Source organism: Eubalaena glacialis, chromosome 10, assembly GCF_028564815.1.
Source record: "Eubalaena glacialis isolate mEubGla1 chromosome 10, mEubGla1.1.hap2.+ XY, whole genome shotgun sequence".
In the NCBI taxonomy this organism is placed as follows: Eukaryota; Metazoa; Chordata; class Mammalia; order Artiodactyla; family Balaenidae; genus Eubalaena; species Eubalaena glacialis.
The window spans coordinates 10,208,686-10,221,835 of record NC_083725.1 but is presented as its reverse complement, the minus strand read 5'-3'; the positions used below and the strand labels follow the sequence as shown (position 1 = coordinate 10,221,835).

The 13,150-nt window shown below is 44.2% G+C and overlaps 1 protein-coding gene across 1 annotated transcript in view; it reads right to left on the bottom strand.

The window, feature by feature from the left end:
- CLMP (CXADR like membrane protein) overlaps positions 1–13,150 on the bottom strand; it is a 91,542-nt gene that overhangs the window by 20,054 nt on the left and 58,338 nt on the right. Inside the window, exon 3 of the mRNA XM_061202457.1 lies at positions 614–771. Coding sequence (XP_061058440.1) covers positions 614–771 — 158 coding nt within the window. The remainder of the gene's footprint in view (positions 1–613; positions 772–13,150) is intronic.

The following is a 13,150-nucleotide window of genomic DNA, read 5'->3' as shown; positions in this document are numbered from 1 at the left end:
ACACCGCCAGAAGCTTATAGAAACCAATGACCACCCTGGTGGTCCTACAGAACCTGAGCACTGCAGACCCAGGGCCAGCTCCTTTGTTTTCCAACTCTAGAACCAGTATCAGTTATTTTGCTAACCAGTTATACATGTGTTAAACATTTCCATTTATGTCCTGTACTTGTTCCTCTGTATCCTATATTGTTTATCATATTACACAATCTTAGAGTTCAGAAGTCATGACTGTGCAAAGCTTAAGCATCAGCAGGTGGTGATGGTTTCAGAGGAGGAAGAGGAGCAAGATTCCCAGTACAGGTGTGGTTCTGGCCTACTAGACTAGGCAATCTAGCTGCTTCATCCTAGCCCCCTTCATAGGAAAGACCCTACTAGTGCAGATTCCCTCCTTAGGCAAATGACAGATGGCTTTCTCGTAGTTCTTGCTTGCCCAGGAAACATAGAATCTCTTACCCTCGCAACCCAGTACCCTTTCTTGTTTATAGTTTTGCATCTGGAAGACTCTAGCCTTTTTCTAGCTAGAAAAGCAGTTTCTAGCCCTTACTGACACAAGGAGAAAGGCGAGGGAGGATGGGAGGAGAGGAGGCGGGGCTCTAGCCGGGCGCACACTCACCACTTTTTGGTTCCCTTCATGATCGGTGAGCAGCCATTCGATATCCAGGGTGTCTTTTTCTGGGAGCCCCAGTTGATGGTGACAGGGCAAAGTGACCTTTTCCTCTGCCACTCTCTTGATCTCAGTGTGAGTCCCCAAGGTTCCAACATAGCAGGAAACTGGAAGAGGAAAACCTCTGATGAACCACGCAGAAACTGGATGGCAACGTGCAGGAAGCAAATATCACAACTAATAGTTATTGGATGTTTCTGTGGGCAAGGGGCGAGTCAGAGTGTTGGAAGAATCCTGGACCAGAAGTAGTAGAAGTCCCGGGTCTCACACTGGCTCCTCCATATTAATTGAATTCATCATATCTTCCCTTAACCCCCCAAATTACACTCCAACTAATGCCCACCTTTCCTACCTTACTGGGTTTTCAGGAACAATGAAATAACTCAGGTCAACAACAGCTTTGTCTTTTGACCTTTCTCTCCTCCACTAGCAAAGGCTTCCAGAAGGACGGAACCTAAAAGGGAAGGCAGGGTTGGCCGCCTCGCAGAACAGGCTCCAGATACTGGTTCCCTCCTGAGAATCTTCCTTAAAGTCAGGCTGCCCTCACAGAACTCTGAGTAAGTGCAGCATTGCCTCTGGGAGCAAGTGGGCTCTTACAGGCAGTCACTGCTTCCTTTAGGGACACACATTCTCCTACCTTGCCACCCCCGCCAACTTCTATCTTTCATTCTCTGTAGTTTCTTTCTTTTTTTTTAAATTGAGTTATAATTGATAATATTCTATATAAGTTACAGGTGTTCAATATAGTGATTCACAATTTTTAAATGTTACACTTCATTTATAGTTATTATAAAATATTGGCTATATTCCCCACGTTGTACAGTATATCCTTGTAGCTTATTTTATACATAATGGTTTGTACCTCTTAGTCCCCTACCCTTTTATTTTCTCTGTAGTTTCGTATCATATGGCTTCAAAATACCAAGCAGCACTTTCTATCCAAAGCAGAATTCCAAGTTACCACATTTGGATCCTGTCCCTTCATCCATCCAATATTCCTTTGGCCAATAGGAATTCAGTTCCACTTTTGCTTTCTTTAACTGTCATCTTTTTCCAGGAATGGTATGGTGTCAGCAACTTTACATCCCAAGTTCACCTTCTCTCCTTCCTATTCATCTCTTAGTACCTGACTTTTTCTTTTTTTTTTTTTACTTTTTGGCTGCACCGCATGGCATGTGGGATCTTAGTTCCCCAACCAGGGATCGAACATGCGCCCCCCTGCAGTGGAAGCTCGGAGTCTTAACCGCTGGACCTCCAGGAAAGTCTCTCTTAGTACATGACTATTAAATCTACAGTATTGATGACCGATAAATTGATATGATGAAACCTCACCTGATTCTAGGTATGATGTGTCTGGCATTCAAAGTGTGCTTTAGCTCTGATCCTCCTTTATCTCCTTACACAGTGATAAAGAAGCTCAGCGTCAAAAATGATCTCTTTCAAGCCATTCACAATGGAACAGAATCACACAACCTCTAAGATGGAACAGCCCCAAGTGCCAGAGCTTGTGTGAAGCCCTCTCTCTGGCAGAGAACTCACTCTGCCACCTTAGAAGGGTTTTAAGCACTAAAGACCAAGGGTCGTGACCAACAGAAGCATATAAACTACCTGTCTTATTCCCCATTCATTTCCCCAAATTGATTAGCAGCAAATCTGTAGGAAGGAGAAGGGTCTGTCTTCTTGCCTGCAGGGAAATGAAACAAGGAAGAAGGGAGCAGAGGAGATTGTGGTTCTCGCTCAGGGGGGCTGATGGGCTGAAATGCAGGGGCCCTCGGAGGTAGACCCCAAGAGAAGCAGCGGGTGGATTCCCAAGCTCCATGGCCAAGAAAGGAGACTAGAGAAATCTGCTGAGCATCAGAAGGGGCCTCAGAACCAAAAGACAAGCCCCTCGTGGGGTCTAACTGACATTCTCAAGAAGGTTTCTGTTATTTCAGTTTAGAACTTGACACTGCAGTGGGCGTGGCCGCCATGTAGTGAGCACTTGCAATGGTGTGGCTCTACACTGAGAAGCCACTTTATAAAGAAAGGGTTATTATCCAAAATTACTGAGGAAATGTAAAGAGGGGGTTAGCAACTTGCCCAATATCATACAGCTAGTGCAATGTGGCAGTGCTGGGCTCCACCCAGATCTGTCTCACTGCGAAGCTCACACCGACAACCATGCTATGCTGCACGTGCCCTTTGTTTTTTGGTTTGTTTTTTTACGGCTTGTTGGTATTTTAATCATCAACATCTGAATGCCTTATTTGGTCTCTACACAGGTGACCATTTGTGTTTGATCTCTACACAAATGACCATTTCTCCAGTGCTTTTTCTGGAGAGACAACAGAGACAGCAAGGTCTCAGTTACCTGGTAGACACAGGGCAGTACTTGATGAACTGCTGGAAGAACTCTCCAGGACTTCTTCATCCTCCTCTGGCTGATTTTCATTCTTTTTTTTATTCTGCTGGTGGTAGAAGACTAGTATCATGGACTTCTTCCCTTTCTTACATTTTTCCACACTCTGCCAAAGGGTTGGTTTTACCTTCATGACTGTCTTCCGTACCTTCTCACTTCCATAGTCCTGGAGTTGATAAGGGGCCTTCCTCTTCTTCTTCCCTTTGACGCTTGGTGTTTGTTGTTTCGAACTCATGGTGTGTATCTCTGAATCCGAGTTAGGCTCCTGTGGTTTCTCAGTTACCTCTGCCATGTTGTAGCAACAGTGCGATCTCGTGCCCTTTGTTTTCTGTGGCTTCCTGGATGTCTGGTTCTCCCGTTAGCCTCTAAGCTCCTCGAGATCCAGTTCTGTTCACCACTGCACGCCCAGAGCGCTCAGCCTGGGTCTCACACACTGCAGGTGCTCCACAAATACGTGTTGGATGGATTTGAATCTAACCCACACAATGACTTTACCAATGAGCAACCTGAGGTCTGGGAATAAAGGAGTCGGCCCAAGGTCCTACTGTTAAGGGAACCACTGACCAAAACTGCCCTTCCTGGTCAGGCACGACAGTAACCACTTGCATGAGTTCTCTTACAACAGGAGGTCCTCGTAAGGAACTCGGAACTGACAAGCTACCACCAACCGGAAGAATTCAGGAAAGGTCAAAAGGAGAGAGGAGATGCCAGTCCGTATCTCCTACCAACCTCCCAGAATCCTTCTCGCTGGAATCCATCTTGGCTGAGTGATGCACATGTCACCAGGAAGGACCCTGAGTCAGAATGATTGGCCAGAGACAACCCGGAAACTAAAACCCAAGACTGTGAGCCACATGGCAGAGCAGTTCTCCTGGGTTCCCTTACCCTGCTGCTCTCCGCCCGGGGACCCCTTCCCCATAAAGTCTCTTGTTTGGTCAGCACGTGTGTCTCTTCAGACTATTCATTTCCTAGGGTTAGACAACAGCCCACTCTCGGGCCCTGGAAGGGGTCCCCCTTCCTGCAACACTACAACTCATTTAGTGGCAGAAATAACCCATATAAAACCCATCCTCCCTCAGTCCCCATAAAGCAGAGGCGGTTTGCACTGTACCAAGCTAAGCTTGTAAGGAGGAGCTCTGGCTTCCATCCCCGATCATTCCACTGGACACGACAATGTTCAAATGAAGCACCCCTGGCAAAGCTAGAGAACCCAGTACCAATTTGGTGCATACAGTAGGCACTCTGTACATTGAATAAATAAATGCAAAGAATCAGCTATGAAAGTTGCCGATTTGAGCCACTAGAGGGAATCAAAGGCTCAGATTTGGTTGCTGTCCCACAAGGAAAGGAACAGAGTGGTGGGTGGTGTGCTTTGCCAGAGCACCAAGTTCTATTTATACCACACCCAGAATTAAACACAGCCGTGCAGGGACTGGCCACTCAGTGAATACAAGCGGCTTTACCAAGGCAGGGAGTCTCAAGATCAGGGTGCATTGCACCTTTAGTCTTCCCTGAACCTCAGTTCCCCAGGACCCCTGCAGATTTCTCAGGTCCTTCTGTGCTTTTTAACCCACACTCATGTTCTACAGTCTACACGGACAGGGGCCTGGGCTCTGATTACCACCCCCAGGCTCGGCAATGCTCATGGGGGCTGCCGAGCACGCCTGCCGCCTGGCCGGTGAGCAGGAAGGAGCAATCCCAACACCCCAGGGTCAGCCTTGGGTTCCCTGGACACTGAACGGTTTGTCTTCATTGAGAAAGACCTTAGGGATCATCAAAATTTAACTGCAGCTTGGAGATTTGAAGCGTCAAGTCACAGAGCTGGTTGGTGGCAGAACTGCAAGTAAGGGAATTACCTCTATTGTGTGACTGGGACTTGTGGCGTTTGACGGTGGGGACAGGTGCTGGAAGGCGGCAGTGGTAAGGACCCCCTCCATGTGCAAATGCAGTCATGGACGCCGCGGCCGCTCCCTAAGCTGAAGCCTTTGCCTACAGCTCCAGCACTTAACAAAGGACCCCTGTGAGCTTGGGAGAATTACCCTCTCTGAGCCTTAGTGTTCTCACCTGCAAAATGGGAATTAAACTAGACGCTGAGGTAAAGCACCTGGTGATGGCACATAGGGGTCTCCCCCTAAAATGTTCTTCTCTAGTACAGAAAGGAGCTTTTCCTCAGATGACTGCTGCCTGCATTCGTTAAGATTAGTTTAAGGTTTTATTCTCTAAAGGGCATTTACATTTATTAAAGATTCTCTTGAAACTTCAAGACCTCCTTCAAAGAGAAGGGGCAGGGGTAACTTTTTTTTTTTCAACATGAATATTTGTATATAACTGAGGGAAAATAAGCCACATACTTTGAAGATGAATCCACTGAGGAGATGAGTCAGTTTTTAAAAGGCGATTTCTATAACCAATTGACTGTTCACATTAAAACACTCAGAGTTGGGGCTTCCCTGGTGGCACAGTGGTTGAGAGTCCGCCTGCCATGCAGGGGACATGGGTTCGAGCCCTGATCCGGGAGGATCCCACGTGCCGCAGAGCGGCTGTGCCCGTGCGCCACAACTGCTGAGGCCCGTGCGCCTGGAGCTCGTGCTCTGCAGCGGGGGAAGCCACCGCAGTGAGAGGCCTGTGCACCGCGGCGAGGAGTGGCCCCTGCTCGCCGCAGCTGGAGGGGGCCCACGCGCAGCAGCGAGGACCCAATGCAGCCGAAGATAAATAAATAAATAAGTAATTTATAAAAAAAAAAAGAAACACTCATAGCTGACTATTCTACTCACAAAGAACATTCACTCTCAAATCGCCTTTCTAAAAATGTTATGTGTGAAGAGCTGGCATTGATTCAGTGGTCAGGTAGACGCCTTGGACGACCCTTTCAAGGAAGCTTACTTAGTCCAAGTAAGTGAAGCCTATAGTCTTCAAGCCCTGACAAAAACACTGTTTCCCTCATGTACTGAGGCCCTATTTCTGGATCAGACTGTATGGGTCCGAGAGATGTGGCAGGAGTGAGAACCCTGGCTGAATTTTCTCGGATGGTTCCCCTAGGGCTGCCGGTGACCCATCTTGCTTTCACGGATGCAAAAAGACAAATGGCCAGGGGTAAGTTTTAATAGAAACCAGGATGCTGCATATAAAATATCTATTTCTCTTTTCTTTCCCTAACAGAGAAATTTTCTACTTCTCAAATACTTAGTGAATGCCTACGGGGTACAAGTTGCCCAGGGTCTGCTTGCTACTCTCTCCAAAGAATGGATCCTCTATGCTGCCCTCATCAACACAGGTCATGCACACTATTTACTGTACAGCAGTAAATAGTACTGTACAGGGCACCTGCTAACAGGCGATGGAGGGGTGCAAGCACCCCCTTCCACTCGGTGATTACACTCTTTTCAATGGACCTGTGCTCTTACCTGAAGGGGAGGAGAATTTTCTTGTGTTTTGCTTTACATGGAATATTTGAGAAAGCCTCAAGAAAATCAAAATCATCGAATGTCATTTAGAAAAATTAAAAGGATTTTGGAAATTTAAAAATAGACTTCTCTTAATTTATAGATCAAGAAATCGAGGCTTAGAGAGAAGTGACTCACCCAAATGCCTCCTGATTTCTAAGACTAATATATATATAAATTCTGTAGGGGTGTGTGTGTGTGTGTGTGTGTGTGTGTGTGAGGGCATGTACCTTCCAGACTGTTTCTGGAACACTGTATGCAATTCAAGGTACAGCAGGATGAATAGAAGGAGCATGAGTTTGGAGTCAGACAGATGTGGACTTAACTGGCCCTAAGACCAATTAATTCCCTGACCGCTCTGAGTCTTTTTCCTTCTCTGTAAAATGAGCATAAAAACATCAACCATGAAAGGTGATTTTAAGGGGTACATTTGATGTATGTAAAGTGTCTGGCACTGGCACATGGTATACAGTACACACTCAACAAATGTTCATTGTTATTATTAATAGTTGTACACGGCATGCTTTGAAAGACAAGGAAAACCAGAAAAACATGCTGAGGAAGTGAAGAAGAATTGTAAGGAGTCTGAAAGTCATTTTGCTAGATAACTCTTAATATTTGGCCATATTTGCTCTCTCTCTCTCTCCATATATATATGTATCTGTATATATATGTATGCATATGTATACGTATATATACGTACATATATGTATGTATACATGTATATTTTGCTGCATATTTTGGCTGCTATGTTTCAACATCTTGATCACACCTAGGCAAAGTGATCATATTGTATGGAAGATCAATCATTTCCGACAAGAGTGGTTAAGAAAGACGCCAAAGAGTAAGTGGGATTAAGCTGGTTCTGGAGACGACAGGCTTTTCCTGCGCAGACCCCAGGGAAGGCAGAGAACATTCCTGGTGGAGGAGCAGCTTGAGCAGAGGCAGCCTCTCTCCTCTCGTCCGCCTCTCAGGCGCCCTTGCTGTGAACCAGGCAAGTTTCTCTTCTCTCTATTTTGCTCTCCCAGGCCAAACCCAGCATCTCTCCAGCCAGCTGCCTTTATGAGGTGTTCGGAAAAGGAAAAGCCATTCACTCTGAGCTGCTAGATTCATCTCAATGTCTTCTCAGAGACAAACGTATACTTGATATTTAGAGAAAGCCTGGAGCTGAAGGAACGCAGCTGTGGTTATCAGTGGAATTTCAGGCATCTGGGAATCAGTGTGGTGCCTTGTTATCTTTTTCCCGCAGGAGGTGAGCATTTGTTCCTGTAATCCTAAAATTAATGATGTGGGTGCAAGGACCAAGATGGCAGCCTTCGGCTTCAGTGGCGGGGTGGGAGGTGGGAGTGTATAGAACTTCCTCTGGCTTCCCAGTCTGGGGGTTGGTTTTAGAGGAGGAGAAGGAAGTGGGGAGGAAGATGGAGTAAAGGAGGAGGGAGGGAGGGAGGGAAGGAGCAGGGCTAGATGTAGGGGGGAGAGGAGAGGGGAAAAGGGAGAGCCTTATGCTGATAGGAGATAGTTGAAGAAGTTTCCAGACTAAACACAGGCTGATTAAAAATTATCAACTCATGGGCTTCCCTGGTGGCACAGTGGTTAAGAATCCGCCTGCCAATGCAGGGGACACGGGTTTGAGCCCTGGTCCAGGAAGATCCCACATGCCGTGGAGCAACTAAGCCCGTGCGCCACAACTACTGAGCCTGTGCTCTAGAGCCCGCGAGCCACAACTACTGAGCCCACGTGCCACAACTACTGAAGCCCACGCGCCTAGAGCCCGTGCTCTGCAACAAGAGAAGCCACTGCAATGAGAAGCCCGCGCACCGCAAAAAAGAGTAGCCTCCGCTCACTGCAACTAGAGAAAGCCCACACACAGCAACAAAGACCTAATGCAGCCAAAAATAAATAAATTAATTTAAAAAAATTATCAACTCACCTTCCTTCCCCTCTGTGAAAAACTGTCTCAATATGTACTTTGTGTGTATTTATCCACATTAAAAAATTGTATGGAGCTCTTCACCTATCAGGTATAAAGGGAACACATAAGATGATAACAGTTTCTCCCCCCTCCTCAAACCATTTGAAAGCTAATGATTAATAATACTTTACATTTATTTAGCAATTAACAATTAACTCAGCCTATTCAAATGCATTATCTCACGTGGCCCTATGAGCACACGATGAGCTCATGTTATCACCTCTGTTTCAGAGAAGAGAAAACAGAGGATCACACAGCTGAGGCCACATGGCTGATGGGTGGCACTGTGGGGACATGGGCCCACCTCCAGTATTTATTCTAATCTCTTTCCTACACCAGAGGTCATTGCCTTTGCCTTGAAATTGGTTGGAAACACAGAGGTCATGTTTATTAAATATGGGTGGCACAGAGCTAGGTAGCTGAGCTAATCTGAGTGAACACATTTAAGATATATAATCATCTTGCTAGCTGGGATTCTGAGCCAAAGGCTAGATGAAATTTAATAGAGACAATTGTTAGAAGTTATAGCTAGGCACAAGTACAGGGTGGGAAAGACCTGGAGGACCTGGGGGGCTACGAGATTTACACTGACCAGTAGTATGATATAACTGCTGAAAAAGCCCATGGAGTTTGGGTTGCAAAACCTCTTTGAGGAATAACTGCTTCATTGTCCTCTATCCTAGACAAATGAGCACATCCAGAACATCTGTGTTCAGTTCTTGAAGCTGCACATGAGAGGGACATTGACAAAAAAGTTGGCATCCAGGGTTGTAACTGGGAGATGATGGGATCTAAAAACATGTCATATGAGGAATAGTTGACACAATTATTGGTGAAAAGGTAGCAAGACAGAAGACTAAGGGGCAATATGGTAGTTCCTTTCCAACATTTAAAAGCCTACAAAACAAGTAATAGGCTTATTGAGTGTTGTTCCAGAGAATAGAATTAGGTCCAGATGGTGTAATAGATTCAACCATAAAAGGATAAACTGGGAGATCTCCAACACCTCTTTCCAGTTCTGAAATGATATGATTCCCTTACAAAGGATCTATTCCATTTGGGCTTAATATTTTTTTAATTGAATTATAGTTGAATTACAATGTTGTGTTAATTATTGCTGTCCAGCAAAGCGACTCAGTTATACATATATATTATTCTTTTTCATATTCTTGTCCATTATGGTTTATCACAGGATATTGAATACAGTGCCCTGTGCTATACAGTAGGACCTTGTTGTTTATCCACATTTGGGCTTAATATGCTGATAGACTTTCTAACAGTTAGTCCCTGCCTGATCGGAGAATGCACTGAATCATTTAGTGAATTTTCCATTCCTGGAGTCACTCAAGTGGGGGTATGTCAGGGGCTGTGAAAGGGATCCTTATGTGTGGATGTTAAACTCAATATTTCATGTCCTTCCTAACATTCTATGAAATATTTTTCCAATGCTTGATATAGTCAAGGCACGGTCCTCGTATACAAAGTGTAAGATACAGATGTATACTATTAGCTGTCAGTGTATTTTGTCATCATCTATCAGCTCTTACACAATTTATACAAATAGTCTAGTTTTGTTCCATTGTAACATTACTTTTCAAGATCACTGACGGACTCTTTGATAGAACTAAAAGGAACTGGCCCCATGCAACCGTAGCATTTCTTTCCTATCTGTGGATATTTTAATCCACAAGGGGGCAGAATTTGCTTAGCGAGATTAGCCGAGCCTCACCTTACATTTTTATAACAGTAAAAAGGATTAAAATTGACAAAGAATTATAGACGACCTTGGATTTAAGTTTGAAAAGCACTTTTTTGCCAGTTGTGGTTATATGCTAAATTTCAAACTGTATGCATTTAGTTTCCAAGGGCCATGGAAAAAACGGAAATCTTAGAAAATATGATCAGGCATTTGAGAACAACGTCGTTAAAGAAATAGAAACACACACTTTTAAAAAATAACTTAAGGTCACTGGTTTAACTTTTTCCAACTGAAATAGGTGTTTACTTTGTCTAAGACCAAAAAAACTTATTTTCATTGCAGAACTTCTTATGAAACAAGTCGATTACTCAGGTATTGTGAAGTATCATCTTCAGAGAGTCAATAAGGAAAGGCAAAGAGGGAGGGAACAAAAATCCATCTCAGGTGGCTTAGAGGGGAGGAATCAGCAGAAGAACCCTCAGGGTCCTTTAAATCTTGATGTTTAGCCTTTGTTTTAGGTTGGTAATTTACTGAATTTACAAAATTTACAAAATTTTGTAATTTACAAAACCCTAGAATGCTCTGGTTCTCTGTAATCTAGAATCTCAAGCTTGGCAAGGCCCAGAAGGTCATCTTGGTCATTATCCTGCCTTCAGGTCAATTTCACATTTAAAACTAATCTGCTAAAACATATGAAATTGTTCATAGTCTCTCATTATCACTGAGAATCTGAAATCACAGCAAAACTTTTATAAGTTCTTGACAGGTCTGTTAGTATCAAATTGTTTATTATTGTATATCATAAGATATTCAGGAATACTGATTTCTATAGCATTTCCTTAAACATCTTATCCACCATGCTTCAGATTCTGGGTGCCACAAACTAACGGGAACATTGACAAAATAGTTGGCAGCGAGAGCTGGGTAACCAGGAGTGCACAGTTGTTCAAGGAATATGAGTAGTCCTCCTGTTACCACCCTAGATGGTGCCGGGCTACAGAGATGAATGACATTGTCTTTTGTCTATGAAGACGTCCCAATAATAGAGAAACAAAAGAGGCACCCAACAAATCCAGTTCAAGGCACTGTGTGTGGTATGAATGTGAGGGTCAGAAAGTGCTCTAGGATTTAGAAGAGGAAGATCACCAAGGCGATCAGGGATGGCTTCATACAAAAGGAAGTATTTAACCTGGGCCTGAAGAATAGGTTGGACTTTTAGCAGCTCTAATTCACAGGTGATGACATTCCAAAGACTGGGAATGGCGGCCTGACTGCTTAGGAAATGAGTTAGTCAAGCTGACCTCAGTGTTTGGCAGATTAGAACATCACTGTGGACCCTCGATCCTGGTGAGGTCTCACAGACTGGTCTGTAGTATCACAAAATCAGCATGTAAGCTCTACCCACCACTGTCCTACACCTGGGGGTTGGCCATCTGGGAGTAATGGTTTACCCTGATTTCTCCAGTACTAGTTGTCAGGGGAAGGCTACCAATCTAGTCTACAGGGATCACTCTGCTACCAAAAAATACACCAGTTATCCCTCAGAATTCCGTTCTCAGTAGTATGATTGTACATGTTCCGTGCATGTATTCATGCCCACATATGCAGCACCACACACACACACACACACACACACACACACACACACACCTGTCTAGAGACCCCTACAAGCATGCCCGTGTCAGTATGCAGATCAGACAAGAATGTATGCCTTTGATGCTGAGATTCCAAGAGCTAACCTGTTTCATTGACATGCCTATTTATAGCCTCTATCTCATTCCAAATGCTAAGTCGCTTTCTAAATCTAAATCTTTTATTACCTTCAGCAGAGATTTGACCAGAGGGAGGAAATTAAAAATAGACACAGACTGGCTACTGAGAGAGCAGTAGTCAATTTTTAGGGAGTCACAGCAATGGAGACTTAAGATTATGCTTATAATTAAAATCTATTGATAAGTTAAAGCCTCATTTCAGCCTTTAACTTTATCCTTCCTCCTCTACCTTCCCATCAAAGCTAATTACAAAGAGAAGATGCCTGGTCTGAACTTCATCTGTTTCCCTCTCCATCACCCACTCTAGGGACAGACAGAAGAGCCAAGAAACAAAATGATAGTACAAATTGGTCACCCAATATATTTTTTAAAAACTCCCTATGGAAATATTTATCAATAATAGCTAACAATTTTTGAATGCTCACCTTGTGCAAAGCATTGCACTACTCTATATTTATTTTGGTTTTTTTTTTTTAATTTTTAAAAATTTTTGGCTGCATTGAGTCTTCATTGCTGCACGCAGGCTTTCTCTAGTTGCAGCGAGCGAGGGCTTCTCTTCGTTGCAGTGCACGGGCTTCTCATTGCGGTGGCTTCTCTTGTTGCGGAGCACAGGCTCTAGGTGCACGGGCTTCAGTAGTTGTGGCACGTGGGCTCAGTAGTTGTGGCTCGCGGGCTCTAGAGTGCAGGCTCAGTAGCTGTGGTGCACGGGCTTAGTTGCTCCGCGGCATGTGGGACCTTCCTGGACCAGGGCTTGAACCCGTGTTCCCTGCATTGGCAGGCGGATTCTTAACCACTGCACCACCAGGGAAGCCCTCAATTTATATTTATTTCCATTTTTAATCTTCTCAGCAATCCTGTGAGGTAAGCACTAGTATTATTCTCATTCTATAGACAAAGATGCTGAGACACAGAGAGATTAATTTGCCCAGATCACAGAGTTAGTAAGGAGTAGAGCCATGATTCTAATCCAGGCATTTTATCTGTAACACCCATACTCTTAACAGTGTATTATACTGCCTGTCAGTATATATGTATTTAACAAACATTTTATTGCTCTAGAGTTCTGCTGGGATTCTTGTGAATTCCTGCAGACCTTCTCATCATCTTCTTTTCTATTCTTGGTCATATACAGAGATGCTTCTCAATCTTTCTCTATTATGCTCCCATTTTTACATATATATCAACTCACACTCTTCTTCACT